Source organism: Aricia agestis, chromosome Z (assembly GCF_905147365.1).
Source record: "Aricia agestis chromosome Z, ilAriAges1.1, whole genome shotgun sequence".
Classification (NCBI taxonomy): domain Eukaryota; kingdom Metazoa; phylum Arthropoda; class Insecta; order Lepidoptera; family Lycaenidae; genus Aricia; species Aricia agestis.
In genome coordinates this window covers 1781311-1801339 of record NC_056428.1, presented here as the reverse complement: position 1 = coordinate 1801339, position 20029 = coordinate 1781311, and the positions used below count along the sequence as shown (strand labels likewise).

The 20029-nt window shown below is 34.6% G+C and overlaps 1 protein-coding gene across 3 annotated transcripts in view; it reads left to right on the top strand.

Moving 5' to 3' along the window:
• Nucleotides 1–10825, top strand: part of LOC121739116 (adenylate cyclase type 2) — a 192962-nt gene extending 182137 nt beyond the window's left edge. For all 3 annotated transcript variants that reach the window (XM_042131444.1, XM_042131445.1, XM_042131443.1), the window contains 14 exons: nucleotides 270–397; nucleotides 1157–1212; nucleotides 3140–3301; nucleotides 4006–4135; nucleotides 4387–4470; nucleotides 5085–5186; nucleotides 5604–5770; nucleotides 5951–6122; nucleotides 6320–6385; nucleotides 6639–6788; nucleotides 8091–8192; nucleotides 8309–8426; nucleotides 9256–9400; nucleotides 9672–10825. In XM_042131444.1, the coding sequence (XP_041987378.1) occupies nucleotides 270–397; nucleotides 1157–1212; nucleotides 3140–3301; nucleotides 4006–4135; nucleotides 4387–4470; nucleotides 5085–5186; nucleotides 5604–5770; nucleotides 5951–6122; nucleotides 6320–6385; nucleotides 6639–6788; nucleotides 8091–8192; nucleotides 8309–8426; nucleotides 9256–9400; nucleotides 9672–9786 (1697 nt within the window). In that variant the 3' untranslated portion in view covers nucleotides 9787–10825. The remainder of the gene's footprint in view (nucleotides 1–269; nucleotides 398–1156; nucleotides 1213–3139; nucleotides 3302–4005; nucleotides 4136–4386; nucleotides 4471–5084; nucleotides 5187–5603; nucleotides 5771–5950; nucleotides 6123–6319; nucleotides 6386–6638; nucleotides 6789–8090; nucleotides 8193–8308; nucleotides 8427–9255; nucleotides 9401–9671) is intronic.
• The last annotated feature ends 9204 nt before the right edge of the window (nucleotides 10826–20029 follow it).

Sequence of the window (20029 nt, the reverse complement as noted above, 5' to 3'; positions counted from 1 at the left end):
TAATAATATACTTTATTTCTAAGAAATTGATACAAGGATGATTTTAGGTATATATGCTTTTACAATTTATACCTCAATTGTTACGTAGTTTATATCCTCTTTGACCTCAATGAGTTTATGTCCCTCCTGGTGACATAATCTAAAAATAATTTACTACGTCATATTAAATCAGGACTTACTATTAAAAGGTATAATATGAAATATTTAATCATTTCAAAATAATCACACAGCTTCATATTATGACAGTGATTATCGTTGCTATTTTCCAGCGACTCCCGGCGTGCCAACGCGCTCTCGACCATCCAGTAAGATGACTAAGTATGTTGAGTGTTGGGGTGCTGACAAGCCCTTTGCTAACATCACCGATTCCACCCTAGCCAAGAACATTGGAATTTCAGTAAGTTTTGAGTGTGGCATCTTGGTGTCACAGTAGTTTAGGGATTAGAGTATCAGTTCTTTCAAAGTAAGATTGTTTACTGTCTCTTTAGAAATTCTGTCAGTTTGTATTTATTTTAGTTTTGGAAAATAGCTTTTACGGTTTAGCAATAACAGAGTAGACAGAATGATAGAGTATACCGACTTAGAACTGATGTTGAGATTTTTAAATTTGACGTATTATGACGAAAATCGTCGCTAGGGTTGTTAACACACATCATGGTGTCACCTACGAATTTAAAACTATGACATATTCGATGGACGTGTTCCTCTTTGGTCGTATTGTTGTTTGTGTTTTGGCACATGCGATTAAAATTGTCAGAATCCAATTTTGAAAACTTTATTTTAAATACTTAAAAATAAATTATATCAGCCAGCGCGAGGCACATTCCGTTCATAGTCCTAGTGAAACCCGACGAATTTGACAGATATTGAAACCTGTCCGTCTCTTTGCAGTCGAACTACTGGTCGTTATGTCTATTGTGGCAATAAGCCAAATATTCAAAAATTCACAAAAAGAGCAGTGCATATTCGCATTGTTTGTTTCATGGAATATCCGATGGAGTATTAATCACACTGAATGCATTCGACGATTCCGACGATTTGATATGGTTGTCGTTTTGACAGTTTTATGTGAAATATTTTACAATATAAAATACTTCATGTAACTTTAGAAGCGAATTTCATCAAGATAATATAATTTGAACTTTTCGTGTTTCAGAGTCTGGCGATGATCGAACAGCATTTGCTGCCTCAGAGGACTTGCTGTGATTGCAGGTAAAACTTTTACATCAGTCATTAGAGCAGTGGTCCCCAAACTTTTTTTCATGCGGGCCACAAACGTGGTTTGGTCTTGGTGTCGCGGGCCACTACAAAAAATTTCAGTGTTAAAAAATAAGTAATAACGTTCTTCAAAATTAACGATTTAAAAGTGAAAAAAGAAAATCACGACTTTCACGACGACTTTACATTATTTTGCCGGTGGTCGCAAATTTTAAAATGATTTGACATCACGCGGGCCGTGGGTTGGTCTGCATTAGTGAGAATGTCAGAATACAGACATCTCGGTGGCATCTCTGTATCAATGCAAATTGATACTAGTTTCTTTCGTAGCACCACGTAAAACTATCTGGGACAAAATTATTTGCCATTAATAAAACTAAAATCTTATCGCAATTAAAATTTATTTTAATTTGTTAATGAAGTAAAAATTTTATTTGGTGAATATAATATTATTAAATACTCTTGAAAGACATCCAACGAAGTTAAAGTATTCCCATATAAATTAGGGTGCTAATGTTAGATATCCTAAGGGCCAGGCCACAACACTGCGTTGCGGCGTCGTATCGCAAAAAACAACCAACAACAAAACAACAAAATCTCGCTGTCACGTCGCAAATTTCCGTCGTCGTAGATTTTAACGATGCGATGTGGCAACTCACTGTTGTAGCCTGGCCCTAAGAGAAGTCAAACTTTTATCACAATGGACATAAGGATCAGTAGTTCGACTGCAAAGAGACGGACAGGTTTCAATATCTGTCAAATTCGTCGGGTTTCACTAGGATTATGAACGGAATGTGCCTCGCGCTGGCTGATATAATTTATTTTTAAATATTTAAAATAAAGATTTCAAAATTGGATTCTGACAATTTTAATCGCATGTGCCAAAACACAAACAACAATACGACCAAAGAGGAACACGTCCAGCGAATATGTTATAGTTTTAAATTCTTAGGTAACAAGTTAACAACCCTAGCGACGATTTTCGTCATAATGCGTCAAATTTAAAAATTTCAACATCAGTTCTAAGTCGACATACTCTATCATTCTGTCTACTCTGCTTTTATTCACGAATAAAACCTTGTCAAATTCAAATAATAATATTATGACAGGTTGATAAACTTTGTCGTTCTAAAATTGGAACAATAAAACTACATTTATTACGAGAAAGTTGGTTAGTAGTTTAGTACTCGTAATTAGTTCTAGCAACTGTCGAAGGCAGGTCTTAAATATTAAATTCCTAGGAACGGCGTCAGAATAGTTAGTAGCTTACGATGAAGCAGTGATGAGTGTAGAGTCAAGAGATATTATATTAAATACTTTAGCTCCAAGTGCCTGGGTGAAACTTTTACTTAGTAATTAAACATCAGAAGGTAAATCTCTGAATCATAGTAAGCACTTAAATTATTGTAACATATAAAAATTTTCAGCTGAAACAATAATACAGAATTTTAGTGCGTGGCCAAAATCAAAACTAAGCTACCAAATTATTAGACAGTTGTTTATCAATGAGTTTCTAAAATACTAGAGTAGTTACGTTAGTAACATAGAATATCATTGTTGTTTATCCTCACGCCTTTTTTCACTTTTTTCCATGTGTCCCAAATATTAATTATTATTATTGACGCTTCCTGAATTAAAGCTGTTTCCCTTTCGTGCTTTGTAGGTAGGTGTCTGCAATTTTTTATGGGACAATGAAGACAAATTATGAATTAGACATTCCTCAAAGTTTGACAATTTTCCTTTTGCCTCTTATTTTTATTTTATGGTTGGAGGTTGATGTCTAAGTTCAAAGAAGGTTCTTTGAACTTAGACATCAACCTCCACAATTGCTCTTTATCACTTACCCCCATTATAATATTACCATCATCTCTGTTAATATCATCAACTATAATTTTTAGCTCCTCAATTTGTTCAATTTCAGCAACACCTCCGAGGGTATGAGTAGCGTAACCCTCGGATTCAAGAACAGCGAGCAGGAACGTCAATACCGCGGCCAGGCGGACCCCCAGTTTAAGTACTACGTCGCGTGCGCAGCGGCACTCTTCGCGTTGTTGGGCTTTATACAACTGCTGACGGTGCCGAAGTGAGTTTTCTTATAGTTTCTGTTGCTGTCGCAGTAATGATATCTACTCCGTCAGTAGTAGATTCTATAAAGCTAAAGTTTTTGTTTGGTTAAAACGCACTTGCCTCACAGAAACTATTTTATGTGACTTGGCATAAATATAGAATAGAAAACGAGAAAGGACATACGCTATTTTAAGGAAAATGTGCGGTTCCTATGGAATCCTTTTTTCACGTTTTTTTTTAATTAAATAAGGGGGCAAACGAGCAAACGGGTCACCTGATGGAAAGCAACTTCCGTCGCCCATGGCCACTCGCAGCATCAGAAGAGCTGTAGGTGCGTTGCCGGCCTTTTAAGAGGGGATAGGGTAATAGGGGAGGGTAGTTATGGGAAGGGAAGGGAATAGGGTAGGGGATTGGGCCTCCGGTAAACTCACTCACTCGGCGAGCGCTGTTTTACGCCGGTTTTATGTGAGAACGTGGAATTTCTCCGGTCGAGCCGGCCCATTCGTGCCGAAGCATAGCTCTCCCACGTCCAAACGCTGCTAGAGCCGCGGGAAATCTCTAGTTAGAAAAAACTGCAACTTAGCAATGCCTGTGATCTTTTCCTTTCATATGCAATAGTAATGCAGTCTTAATAAGTATTATTTTGAAATGTAGCAGTTGGTACTATTTACCTTGCCTTATACGACAGTGAGATCTTTACCTATCTGATTCCATCCACAGGAGTATAGTGCTCTTCTCCTCATTCGGCCCGACTCTAATCACTCTGCTGGTGTTTGTCTACCTGTCGTGGTGTGACGGCTCCGGCTCCGATGTGCCAATGTATGGCGACAACTGTAATAAGCCGGGACAGGTAAGACTTGGATTAAAATTATTAATGAGAGGACAAAAAAATAGTTCATGTTAGGTATATTACACACCGTCACGGCCTACCAGTCCTATGTGCTTGAATACGGCAAACATGTGAAAGAACCAAGTTCCAAGCATGTGGTTGCTTGACTGGATAGACACATGATAATCGGTGAAACAACTTTGTGTTGATGAGTGGATTTCATGGATCAAGAACGCAGTGCAAAATATCATAACGAATTTCTTTTTCGCCAGGTAGTCGCCAGCAACTACTACATTCGTCTGACAATGTTCGTCATCTCAGTGATCCTCATTGCTGCTTGTGCTGTTATCAACTTGGTAAACCTTATAATATTGTCTCCCGCTTTATATGGGGAGGGAATCTGGAATTCCTCCTACTCCTCCTATTTTCTTCTGATTAATTTCGTTGCGGGTCCCAAGACAGCTTTAGCATGTCCCTCGGGCTCCCTGAGATCATATCAAAAACACAGGAGATACCTTGGTGGGAAGGTGTGGTGGACCAAAGCCCGTTTTAATAATAAACCTCATATTATTTCCACCACCTAGGTAATGAAATTAGTCTTAATTTGTTACCAATTTACTTCAGTAACTACAACTAAATTATAATATATTTGAAGCTCCCATCCTTAAAATGTAGATTTGAGATTAATCTTCATAACATTTTTACATAGTTAATGGACAAATTTGATCTGGTACTTTTTACCGTGAAAGTAGGTCAAAAATCTTTGATAAAACAATAAATATGTACCATCGAGGGAATCGATTCCTAGGCAGTTGACAGGCCAACGTCATTAGGTCGGATCATGTCGATTTAATGTTAATTGTGATCTGTCGGTTGGTTTTGACGTAACGTGACCTAACTAGGTAGGTCCTCCATCTGTCTAGCAATCAACTTCTCTGATAGTACCATGCTCAGTGCCTCTTGTTATCAGTTCCAGACATACATTGTGCATGAGCTCCCGGCGCCGGGAAACAGCAGCTGGAATGTCACCGACGTCGAGATATCTGCTACCATCGATGTCGACTCAGCACCTGTAAGTTTAATGCTATATATTGTATTGGCCTACACGCCTTATGACTTTTTACTATTACTTAGTTTGTATTTGTTTAGGTCCAAGTTATATTACATTTTATATATCTTAATTATTCTTAACTATTGTGACTTGTGGTTTTGGTTAGGTTTTGACCATCGTATTCTAGTTTACTCGATTTTTGTTTGATGAATCTTGATTGCAATTATGACTTAATATTATTTTCTTGTGATTGCCACAAAGATTGTGATGGAAATCTACAGCAATGTGCTATTGGACTATAGTCCATTATGGCCTGAAAGATGAAGTCTGAAGAGGCCAAATTACAAAAATAAATTCGTTCGCCACTCTCCTTAATGCTGTTATTGCTCTTATAAGGTGATTCAAAAGTAGCCTTTAGCGTATCTGATGATGTTACAGAGCTACCTCTACAGCTCGGTGCTGACGCTGGCATCGATCTCGGTGTTCCTGCGCATGGGCTTCGTGCTCAAGCTGGTGCTGATGTCGGCGACGCTGGTGACGCACATCGCGCTGTTCGCCTCCGCCGAGCTCTTCGTGCAGTACCAGACACGGGAGTATGAGACTGAGTAAGAGTTGTAACTGTATTTAGAAGTAAATTTGCTATTCTCGAAGAAACAAGCTAACCATGCTATGCATTACCGACTAACTAATAACAATTGCAATGAATTAATTAATAAAATACCATCATCATCTTAAACACATTTTCCAGAATCGCTATTTAAAAATTCTGCATTTATCTATTTCAGATTCTCCATGCTCCCATACGCGGCGAAAGCAGGACTCGTCCTGGTGTTCCTTGTGGGATTGCTACATATCCTGGACAGACAGATCGAGTTCACGTCCCGAACAGACTTCCTGTGGAAGGACAAGCTCAAATTTGAGCAGGAGGAAGTGGAGACTATGCGGGGAATAAATAAGGTAGAAATTTATTAACTAAACAAAACTATGAAAAATTTGTATGTGAGTACTTATAGCAATTTATTTAAGAAATATATTCGCCTATTAAAAGTTTTGAGCAATTTATCTCCACAAGCATGTTGCCAATTTTCACAACTACACTTAAAGTATTGTGTAATTTAGAAATATGTTCTAACTTTTCTAATATTATGTTACAGATTTTACTCGAGAACATTCTACCAGCTCACGTGGCACAACATTTCCTTACATCTGTAGCTTCAAGGGTATGTAAATAAACATTTCCCAACTTACTACAATTTAGTGTATTATTTTCATTACAATTACTACTTTAATTAACAATTATGGTCCGTGACAACGTCCAAACGATATCTATCGCGTTTTTTTGTTTCAAAGCTTTTTATCCAGATTTACCAATAGTCCATCATCATAACTCCTTTTTGTTGAAAAATACGTGGTTCATCTATTTAACATTTTTATCGGAGACTTTATAAATTTATTTATTTATATTTATTTTAGGACGAGTTATACCACGAACGTTACTCAGTCATAGCAGTGATGTTTGCGTCAATCCCCAACTACAAAGAGTTCTACGACGAGACCGACGTCAATAAGCAGGGACTTGAGTGCTTGAGATTACTCAACGAAATCATCTGTGACTTCGACAAGGTTATTGTTGCTAGTAGCTGCTGTTTTATTTAAAAGATAATATAGTTTCTCAAATAATATTTATTACAAGATCTCTAAATATATTCAGAGAAGTTGATTCCTAGGCAGATGGCGGACCTAGATAAGTTTACATTACGTCAAACCTAGCCGTCAGGCGTCAGATTAAGTCTAATATTGAATTGATATTATATCCTGATTCCTGACCATAAAGTTTATAAACCTAGCGGAATAGAGCAACAATCTCGAGCTGTCAAACGAAACCGAAATTGGTTTCATCTGTGTGTAAAAATATGTGTACGTATACACTTACACAAGCATGATTGAACATGATTTCTATGAGATTAAATTGTCAACGTGCGGCACGTGCCGACTGGACGTCAAAAAAAGAGTGCTGCTGTCATGTATCACACGTCTCTTTTTACCACGCAGTATTACTGATAGTGACATCTCTCTTGCTCAGGCCTTTCTTTCTCTATTCCGCTAGGTATAATGTATATTAACTTTATAATCCTGACCAAATGACGTAGGTCTGTCAATTGCCTAGGAGTCAATTTCTTTGATACGAGTAGCACAAAAGGTATCTCTCATCATGAAAGATACTTTAATTGTTATACCAGCTAATGGCCAAACTCTTATTCTTTTTTTTTTTTTTTTTATGAAATAAGGGGGCAAACGAGCAAACGGGTCACCTGATGGAAAGCAACTTCCGTCGCCCATGGACACTCGCAGCATCCGAAGAGCTGCATGTGCGTTGCCGGCCTTTTAAGAGGGAATAGGGTAATAGGGGAGGGTAGGGAAGGGAAGGGAATAGGGGAGGGTAGGAAAGGGAATAGGGTAGGGGATTGGGCCTCCGGTAAACTCACTTACTCGGCGAAACACAGCGCAAGCGCTGTTTCACGCCGGTTTTCTGTGAGAACGTGGTATTTATCCGGTCGAGCCGGCCCATTCGTGCCGAAGCATGGCTCTCCCACGTATTCTGTTTGAATTCGTGCTAAACCCATATTTACTTACATCTTTCTCTAGCGCACGTATATAGTCGACAGACTATAATATTCGTGCGCTTTGTGGTGTCATCCCTTTAAAATCAATCTAATAAAAAGGGATGACACTACGATGTTGCCACTTTTTAATTTCTTCACTTTTTTGACAGACTATTGTACTTGTTTTACGTACCTAGCAATACCATATTAATATTTTGCTTAATTGCTTATAATACAGGTCCCTTGACAATGCTTGCAAATGCAATGCAAATACAAAACATTAATAATTATTATTATAACCATTGTGCTGTTTATATTACAGCTATTATTGAAGCCGAAATTCAGCTGCATAGAGAAGATTAAGACGATCGGTAGCACCTACATGATCGCGTCTGGACTGAGGCCGGGGAAGGAGGAACAATTGGTAAATCATACTTATATTTTTACTATGACAGTTTTTAACCATAAAATCTAATTAAACGCCACCAAAACATTGGCGTATACCCATTTATGTTTAAAGCAAAATTGTACTTATTTCAGGACGCCAACAGAAAAGAAGAGCATACAGTCGCTATATTAGTAGAATTTGCGATAGCACTGATGACGATATTGGACCAAATAAACAGAGAATCGTTCCAGAGGTTTAAGCTAAGAATAGGTAAATGTTTGATTATTTATTGTCTCGCCTACCAAAAACATTGAGCAAAAATGTGCCTGCAGTATTTATAATTCCTCTATATTTTCATTTTTGCTGATTGCTAATTTTTATGCCAGGAGCTTACTAAATGAGATAATATTATTGTTTAATATTCGGCCAAGTGCGAGTCGGACTCGCGCACGAAGGGTTCCGGTATAGAGCGAAAGTAGATATATTTACTTTTATTTAATTTAATTATTAATTATTAAATTAAAGTAATAATATAATTAAGTTTTTTGTGAAAATTTCAAGTGCCTAGCTTTTTTGATTAGTTACCATTATTGATTACGAGCTAAAAAGGCCAAAAAATATCACGTTTCTTGTATCGGAGCCCCCCCTTAAATATTAACTTTATTTTATTCTTAGTATTTGTTTTTATAGCGGCAACAGACATACATAATCTATGAAAATTTCAGAAGTCTAGCTATAGCCGTTCTTGAGTTACAGCCTGGAGACAGACAGACAGACAGACGGACAGACGGACGGACAACGAAGTCTTAGTAATAGGGTCCCGTTTTTACCCTTTGGGTACGGAACCCTAAAAACAAGAACAACACAAAACTTCATTGACTTTCAGCTGTAGGGCAAAGTTTTCTAAAAACTGCTTCTCCAGAATTATATCATTATTTTAAAAATGTTATTAAGTATTATTTTTTCTGCCCAACCAGTGAGCATTTTGAATTAATTCTGTACACAAGGCTTCAGGGCGCTATAGTGAATTTTATTGTTTATTAGTAAACTGTACTAAAGTAGTAAATCAAGAAACTATCAAAATGGCTTCCTTCAACAGGAATCAATCACGGGCCCGTGATAGCTGGCGTGGTGGGCGCGCAGAAGCCGCAGTACGACATCTGGGGCAACACCGTCAACGTCGCCTCGCGCATGGACTCCACCGGCGTCATGGGCCGGATACACGTCACGGAGGACACCGCCAAGTGAGTGACTGACCACGTGATCGCCTGACTGGAAACCCACAAAACATAACACCCCTCTTTTTTGTCGGGGGTTAAAAAAGTATTCGACAAGAGACGAATCTATTTTCAAGATCACCAAAAGCCCACAAATGATAATCGCATGAATCGAATCCATATTATATTTTACCTATTATATTATATGTGATCGAATCCACTAAATTCTGTGTCCAAAATATGTGTAGTGTTTTATGAAATCTCAAATTGTTACTTTAACCTTAACATAACATTCCAGGGTCCTAATGAGTGCGGGCTACACCTGCGAATGTCGAGGGTCGACCTACGTGAAGGGCAAAGGGACACTCGTCACGTACTTTGTGAAGACGCCCAACATCGGTGGCGGGCCCTAAATCCTGCTCTAGAGAGTATGAGCACTGATGACGTCCAGCCTTGGACTAAAGCCTGAGAAGTGAATTGGACTATAAGCCTGAGAAGTGACTAAGATTAAAGCCTGAGAAGTGACTTGGACTGAGTTCTGAGAAGTGACTTGGACTGAGTTCTGAGAAGTGACATGGACTCAAGCATGAGAAGTGACTTGGACTGAAGCATGGATTGTAGCTTGGGATGTGACTAGGGCTGAAGCTTTAAAAGTGTCTAGGGCGAGGTTTGAGAAGTAAAATTACTTGGACTACAGCTTGCGAAGTGACATGAACTGAAGCCTTAGAAGTGACTTGAGCTGAGTTCTGAGAAGTGACGTGGACTGAAGCGTGAGAAGCAGAACCTAGTTAAGAACATTAGCCCAGATCTTCGTCAGAAGAAATCTCCCATCTAGCCTCTCTGTCCCATAATTAATATTACATAACAATATATTGGCAAAATGAAATTACTCTTTTGAGTCCAATTGTAAAAAAAGGAGCAGAGAAGTGAAAAATAATTATGGAAACAATTTTTAGTATAATAATAATAATAATAATTCCAATTGTTGGTCCTCTTCTACCACAGTCAAATATTGTGTATTAGTTTTCTATTATTTTATATTATGCCGTATTACTAAACTAACAGTGTGGCTACAATGACGCCATCAATTTAGAATTTAAATGCCATAAATTCAGAAACACTCCGTAAAAAGAACTGTCCATTAATTCAGCAGTTTATAAGTGAATTAAGAACTTGTTCTGAAACATGAGTCAGGTATTTACTAGTGTTCTTAGATATCAAGTTAGACAGTATAAATGAAAGAGGTGTGATTATATGAGAGTGTAGTAATTTGTGTATTTATGTATGTAACATAATTGTGTATTCAAGAACGTCGAGACAAGTCGCAAGTCGCAAATTCATATTAAATGACAGAATTTTTTTCTTAATCTTAGGACTTCTCTCTGTTTGAACCTAATTACAATGAAAACATGAAGTGAGAAATAATTTTTGAACTGCCCTTTTTCCCATAAAGTCTTGTCTTATATTATTTTTTTGTAAATAAGTTTCTTATCACAACTCTAAAATAAGATCTCACATACTTTATTTCCTTTTTATAAAGACCGAATAATGATTTTGTGTTTCATAAAGCGTACATAAATTAATTATTGCGGTTCTGTATTACTTATTAGTAATTTTTAAATAAATGTTCTACATAATATTATTCTGTGCAATACTTTTTGGCCTAACTTAATTTAATTAGTTAGTTAAAATTTTTAAGGTTGACGTGGATAATATTTTTTATAAATTGCAAAATATAATATTATAATTTTATTTTTATATTTCTAATTTTGTAAATAAAATTTTATAACTTTAATTGACACCAAGTAAATTAAATTGCATTTAATTCAATCCTTTAATCATAAAAGTATGAACTTGTATCAAAATATTTAAAGATAATAATGACATACAAGACACTTTTAAAAAAGTTTTATAATAATATCATCATTTTTGTTAATTTATTTTTGATAGATATTTCTACTGTATTATATTAAAAAAATCGTGAAAAGGAGAATATTATAATGTTGGATAATATTATAACAATTTTTAAAAACATACAGTAATAAATAATTATTACTGTATGTTTTTAAAAATTGTTAATTAATTTTACAAAATATAATACAATTCTTCTAATAATAGAAGAATTGTGTTATATTTTGATTATAAATATACTTATTAATCATTTTTTGCAATTTTATGAAGTGTTTATAATAATTCATAAATAGAAATTATATTACCTATACCTAGCTGATAATATTCTGTCTGTTTGAAAATATTATAGTAGACTATACCTAATTTCATTTATACGAAATCCGCCTCTAGTTAGAAAGTTTAAACATGTGTGATTGTGTAAGTACCAAAAAATACCTAGTATACTCGCAAAATAAATAAAATCATTACAAAATAAAAAGAAACGTTTTGAAAACTCTAGGTGTTTTTTTATTTTGGTAAGTACTAAATATTATGAATTTAATTTTTTTTTTCTATTTATTATTAACGTTTTTTGTCAGTAAATGTTAGACAGAAAAATATAGAATAAATTATATTATAATGCTTCTAGTATCAAACTAAATAATGATACTAAAATACTGTGGCTTCACGATAATGTAGTGCGTCCTGCGTAAAACGGAACGCATATAAAAGTTGATGATTTTTCGGGTTGTTGAACAACTGACACCTCAGTTACCATAACCTCCCTACCTACTGTGCTTGAAAGCAGCCAAAACGACGGGAATAAGAAAAGTCATCCACAAGAAAACCAGCAAGTTTCTAAAACATAATATTAAAGATAATATTATAATATGCAATAAAAATTATTGATATCAGATAAGGCATAATATACAGTGTGTTAGTGTAAACACCGTTATCCTTCAAATCATCAAATGAGCCCGTCAAAATGAACAACGTTTTCTATGAGAACAATAATTATGCTGGGAACTCAAAAAAAATGCCGTCTTCATTCATTCTATACGGATGACCGGATCGCCAATTTGTATGGGTATGAAGACGGATTTTTTGAGTTCTCAGCATTGTTCTCATAGAAAAAGTTGTTCATTTTTACAGGCTTATTTGATGGTTTCAAGGATAACGGTGTTTATACTAACATTTTGTATTACTTAATAGTTACTACATAAGTAATTAAGGTTACTAATTGAAGTATCATTCGTGGAGACCTTTGATTTTTTTTGCTGGTACTTGCAGTGGCTTATCAAATCTAATGTTCACTACATAACTAGGTTAATCTTATATTATGTGTGTTTTGATACAGTAAATATGTAACGAAAAATTGAGTGCCCTCCGAACAAAGACCTACCGTTATTTGACGTGATGAATCGTTAGGGGGGCATGTCAACAGGTCACAGAAAAAATTAAAAAGGTCGCGCTAATTGCTGTTTTTGATAAATCCAAAAAATGAAATAAAAAAAATTGAAATGCTTTTTTCTCGGAAACTATTGGTTTTAGGAAAAAGTTTTTTGAATAAAAAATGTAGAGGGCATTGCGAACTACATTGTTTGTCATTGGAGTGACGTCATCCGACATAAAATACAAAAAGGGCGCTAATCAAAAAAATGTTACAACGGTATTTTCGATAGGAAATAATGTTTATCCCTTGAATAAATATTTTTATTTTATTTATTTATATAAATAAAATAAAAAAATGTTTTATTTCTGAATAAATTTGAATCAAATATTTTCAGAACGTTGAACTACATGTTGCCTACCACCGGTTCGGGAACTACCCCGGCGAGAAGAACCGGCGTAAGAAACTCGCACGGGGCCACTTTTTAGTAAAAAAGTGGAAAAATTGTCTTTTAAAAAATAAAATTTACAATGTAAATAACTTAATCTATACAATATGAATACACAATTGTAAGTCACATATAATAAATGTAGAAGCAGCCTTGCAAGCAGCCATCCTACTCCCAAGATGTGCTATCGTTTAGGAAATCGTTGACCGTATAGTAGGCTTTGGCACACAAACGTTCTTTAATTACTTTTTTTAATTTATTAATTGATAGATTTGAACGTTTTCCGGGATTTTATTGTAAAGGCGTACACATTGACCTTTAAAAGATTTACTTATTTTGCTAAGTCTGATCACTGGTATTTCCAGCTTGTGCCTATTTCTAGTGTTTCTACCGTGACTATCACTTTTAGTTTTAAATTTAGTTAAATTCTTTCTAACATACAATACTAATATTATATCTTACGATTGGAGAGTCCTACCTGCCTAGCATACGCCAACGAGATATCTCACTCTCGAGATAATAATTATTAAAAACTACTCGTCTCAAAATGTCAAAATCTCGACATTATCTCGACCAAACTCTATAAAATGTGTTATTTCGATGACAGATCTACGCGAGAAAAATGTTTGTCATGCTAGTCATCAAACATCGAGAAAACATGTAGAGTGAGATATCTCGTTGGCGTATGCTAGGCAGGCTAGCCTAGTTGATGAGCTGGAATCGCGATGACAGACTGCTTTCTTCAACTACCTCACTTTTTACACATAAACAATTCACTACCCGCATTGTCCATATATGTATAACAAATACATTATCCAAAATATATTGAGAAGCAACAGTTACAATACCAATTTCTTTAAACTTTTCTCTCAGAGATTCAAAATCTGACATTTTATAAATTGAGCGTATAGCTCGCTTCTGCAGCACAAAAATTGTATTGATGTCGGCAGCGTTTCCCCATAAAAGGATACCATAAGACATTCTACTGTGAAAATAACTAAAATAAACTAGTCTTGCCGTGTCTTCATCAGAAATTTCCCTAATTTTTCTGACGCATATGCTGCAGAACTGAGCTTACCTGCAAGATTCGCAGTATGAGGACCCCACTGTAATTTACTATCTAATGTAATGCCTAAGAATATAGTGGAGTCCACCAAATTCATTTTCTCATCATTTAATAGTAAATTGGTTTGAACTTGCCTAACATTGGGCAAAGTAAATTTTAAACATTTGATATTCTTAGAATTTAAAAGTAAGTTATTAACATTAAACCAATGTACTATTTTTGAGAGAGCACTATTTACCTCGTCGTAATTTAACTGCCGTCGCTTCACTTTAAAAATAAGTGAAGTGTCATCAGCAAAAAGTACTTTCTCATTATCCTTAACTAGATAAGGTAAGTCATTAATGTAGATGAGAAAAAGAAATGGTCCTAAAATGGATCCCTGTGGTACACCTAATTCTATTTTGGTCCCATTGGATCTTTTACTATTAACTTCAACCCTTTGAGTCCTATTTTTGAGGTAAGAAGTCAAAAGGCTGAGAGCAGAGTCTTTAATTCCGTAGTGGCGCAATTTCCTGATCAATGTAGCAGGCTCAACACAATAAAGGCTTTGGAGAGATCGCAAAACACACCTAAGGCATCCTGCGACTCTTCTCAAGCCTCAAAAATACTGCAAAGAAGTCCTATACCAGCATCTGTTGTGGACCGACCCTTAGTAAAACCGTATTGGTTATTGTGTAATAAATTATTTAAATTAAAATGTAACAGTAATTGCTGTTAAATTATTTTTTCAAATATTTTACTAAGAGTCGGTAAAATCGAGATAGGCCGGTAATTTTTGTAGTTGAGACCGGAATGTCAGCAAAAAACTTTTCAAAGACCGTCGCAACTTCGAGATTATTTGTAATCTTTTTATTTTCAAAGTATAATTCAAAATCAGTGTTACGACAGGTGATATTTCCAGTCTCACCAGATATAACCTTCCATGTAGTTTTAATTTTATTTTTAGAATTTTTAATTTTATTTTTGATATATAGAGCCTTAGCAGCTTTACAAACTTTTCTGAAGGTTTTAGAAATTTTTTTAACATAGGCTTTAAATGATTCACTACTGTTGCTACACTTTTCATCATATAATTCATATAATTTTTTTTTTTTTATATGTAATCTTTGCCTACTTATTTTAATTCCTTTAGTTGCCCATTCAATAAATCTGATTTTTTTATTATCGTTTCTAACTGTTTTAGAAGTAAATACTGTATTAAATTGTGTTCTTATCACCTTAAACAAATTATTAAAAGCTTCATCTGAGCTATTTGATCTACCCAATGACTGAATATTTGAATTTAATTTACTTCTAAATTGCTCAATACGTTTTGTAGTCACAGGATTCAGGAACAATGATTTCCTTTACGTTATTATCGCAATTGACATTAAATGATGCTAACTGTCCAAAGTGATCAGAGCTTAACTTATTAATTATTTCTTTGTTATCGGGAATGAGATTTGTAAATATGTTATCAATACAAGTTGCTGTGGTCTCACAGACTCTTGTAGGTTCATGAAACAGATTGCAAAGGTTATATGATTTAAATAAAGATGTGAATCTAACAGTTGTGGAATTTAAATCCAATAAATTAATATTAAAGTCTCCACATATAATAACCCTTTTGTTAGATGCACATATTTTTGACAATATTTGTTCCATAGTTTGTTCAATTGTTCGTTCAATAGAGAGACTCACAATATCTTTACGTTCCTTAAATTTTAAATTATTTCTAATTAATATTAAAGAGCCGCCTCTAATGGAATTTTCTCTACTGAACGAACTAGCTATCTGGTGGTTATTGAAATTGAAAGTGAGTTCATATTGTCTGAACCAGTGTTCAGATATACAAATAATATCAATGTTAAATTCCTTTAAAAATAACTCAATTTCAAGTTCTTTACCTAACATACCTTGTAAATTTTGATGCACCAGATTAATCAAATTACATTTATTCTTACTTAATATATTTGAGTCTAACAAATTATTGGTAGGCTTGTCCAGGACTCTAAGGATATCCATATCCAGAAAAATCGGTTCAGCGTTTTGGACATGAATAGGTAACAACAGTCTTTCTGTCTGTTTGTTTGTCGGTTACCTCTTCACGACCAAACGCTTAACCAATTTCACTGAAATTTGGTATGGACCTCCAAACCTAATTTTTGAGTCCTGGGAAAAGATATAGGATACTTTTCATCTTGGTTAAATGCATGGTTTCTGCGCGATAAACTAATTTTGGCACAACCAAAGTATCTATGTTTAATTTCCCAAAGCCTAATGGCTAATACCTATACTTAAAAAATCGCCAACAACGCTACCTTTGTACGAGGCGTTTAATGTATAATTGTAGGGTGCGCACGCGGCCACCTACGATCGGACAGAGATTTATACACGACCGCCTTGTCGATCTATACAATATTATACATTTGGTGTGACTACCATGGAGATGTATCCAAACGGATTGTGGTGAAATATACAAGTAATATTATTATGATGTTAATTTTTGTTCCTTTGAAGAACGCCTTCTTGATCTATAAAAAAATAACCTACATTCCAACAAACTTACATTCGCTTAACTACCATGGAAATATCTAAGAAGAGTCTGTTAAATAATACAATTAATATTGTAACACAAATTTTTGTTACTTTGATGAGCACATTGTTGGTCTTTAAAATAATATTATTATTGTACAATATTCGATGTTGCTTGATATGATAAATCTAAAAGAAGTGTGTTGACACAAAGTAATATAATCATTGCGCCATTTTAGCTCACCTTCTCCAATATCAACGACAAATAATAACATTTTTATCCAATAATATTATGGTGTTATGACTAGGTATTGATTATTTTACGGTTTAACAGGCGTTTGTTCTTTTTGAATGAAAAAATATCCCAGCATACTATTTCACCCACTGTAAATTGTGTATCCAACCAACCACGAAGTCTTTGATGCATCTCAGGATGTGTAATGATGATGATGTCCCCAAGATAATATGATTATTATTGTCGAAACTTGTACTTCACTCATAAATATTTATGGTGGCAAAATTTTTGACCAAACTTTGTGTAATATTTTTTGACCAATGATGACATCATAATGCAGCCATCGCTTACGTTGGGTCTTCGTAAATATATATCTCTGTTGTTATACTATATTTGGCATCTCGACCTTTTGTAATATCGATTCACTTAATTGAAACACACCTATGTTTAAGATTATCACTACCGTAAATTGGACAATTTTACAAAATTGTAGGTAATCAATAAATTTTTCACTAATAAGCCCTGGATCGAAACTATTAATTATGTTTCAATAAACCATAATATTTTTTGGTCCTTAAGTTTTAATGGCCACAAAATGCGATGTAAAGGTAAAGGTAACATAACGTGATTTATATTTTTACTTTGTTGTGAAAACCCTTTTGTTATTATAGACTACAAAATTCAATCGATGCTTTAAGATGAATAAGATACTTTACATACCTACTTTAAAATTGTTATTAAAATCACTTTTATTAAGATGATCCCAAACATGTACCTATATGCCTATAACCATAGAGGAATAAATATATATGTATGGCTGGTCTCTGCTATAATGTGTAAAAAAGTGGCACCTAATTTTAGTGTACGTAAAATACAAACAGAAACGTCGAAACAAATTAATTGTATTAACGTGTTTATCGTGAGAACATTCGGCATTATACTTCGGTTATAATTCATTATAACCGTAATTATGAGGTTCGGTTAACAATTAACGGCTGGTACGGTACGGTTTGTTTGTTTTCTCTTATTTATTGTTCAAACAATTAAATAGGTATTCGACGAGAATCTAATTTAGAGTTGAGGTTTTTTAGGGCTTGTTTTTGCAACAAATTTTTGAATTACCCCAAAATCTCACACAAAATGCAATAAAATTATACAGGATCTCTGAATGTTGAAAGAGATGGATTTAAAAAAAAATAGATGTCATTTAAGCGTAAAGAACTAACAGATAAGACACTAGACAGTCACATAATATACAAAAAGATTATTGTGATCTTACGTATGATACAAATCATATATATTATACTTAATACGTCTAGGTAAGGAAGAATTTAAATTCAATTTTGTAATACAATTTTCAATCTGATTCACAGGTGCTAGGAATCTATGTGCTCGTATAGTCATTCCCATAGAACCAGTATCTGACTCTACTGAAATTAATTGCATGAAAATAAACTAGGCAGCGACAATGCCTTAGGTCAGTAATTCTCAAAGTGGTCTAGGTGTATCATCAGGGGACCACTTGAGACTTGACGGGGTCTACATTAGGCCTGACAAAAAAGTGGGGGTCCATAATCGTAGGCGGGGGTCCAAAAAAATTAATGTGGTTTGTAGTTAAGATTTCTTTTGTCAGAAAGCATAGACAGATATTTTTTAAGAAGCAAGGCAACTGTTACTAAGAATAGCAAGTTTCATAGATTAGGTTTGTAAGGAGCGGGGGAGGGGGGTGCTCTAGGGGGTCACCAGAACCATGAAAGGTTTTAGCAAGTGGTTTACAAAGCAAAGGAGTTTGATAACCTCTGCCTTAGATAAAGTAAAGCAGCGACAATGCGCACGCAGTGAATTATTGGCCAGCACTTATTAGTTGTGACGAATCACCTCGTATATCATTAAAATAATGATCCCAAAGAGTAAGTAGTAGAGGGTAACATAGGTGAATGATTTCTCTCCGGACTCCGGAGTTACTAACTTAGGTACATCTTATAAAACTCTAAAATATATAGTAGCCAGTAGCTACTTTTAGTACGCCATCGTAAATTCAATTTGCATTATCGTTCGTACCTGATGCTAAATTCTCCTTTTTTCAACTTTTCTAACTTTATATATTCTGTATAACAATTTCCAACCATCTGCCATACTTAGGGAAAGTTCTTTTAAGAAATAAAGATTTATTCGACAGCTCTTTGCAACATAATAAACAAATTAAACGTCGAAATCCTAAACGGGTAGCAGATGTTTGTTACGAAAATTTTAAAACTACATCTGTGCTGATAACAAACATATCCATTACTTTGGCCATTTTCAACATAGTAATAGTTTCAGAGTAATGATTAATTTGCGATATGAGTAAGTTTTTTTTTACTATTTTTTTTTATAATGCAAAGACACATTTCTTTTCTGTCTCTTTTATATTTTTTTACCAAGTATTTGAAATTCGTCAATCTAGAATTAAGGTACTTCCATCAAGTTTTCACACTTTTTAAATCTTCTAATCTATACCTACGAGTACTTATAATAAAATCGTAGAGGTAAAATTTTTGTACATTGAAAATAAACTTGAAAAAACGAGTCAGGGGCATGTTAGAAGAGTAGTAGAATACATTTTAACTGTTTTTGAAATTTTTGTTTCTCTGTCTGTTTGTCTGTTTGTACAAGCTAATCTCGGAATCCGCTGGACTGATTTCAATAAAATTTGGCATGATGATACCTTACATCTCTGGTCAACATCTTAGATACTTTTTTTTAACCGACTTTAAAAAACGGAGGAGTTAATGTTTACTTTGCTGTTTGTGGTCAGATTTTCAAAATTCTTTTTTTGTTGTATAGATTGCCCGAATTTGATACCATGTTTATAATAAAATCGGCCAAGTGCGAGTCGGACTCACGCACGAAGGATTCCGTACCGTTATAGAGAAAAATAGGCCAAAAGTTGTGTTTTTGTATGGGAGCCCCCCTTAAATTTTAATTATATTCCAATTTTATTATTAATTATTAAATAACACATATATTTAAGGATTCTGTGAAAATTTCAACTGCCTGCCTATTGTAATTATTGGTATCGAGCAAAAAAGGCCAACAAAATCATGTTTGTTGTATGGGAGCCCCCCTTAAAT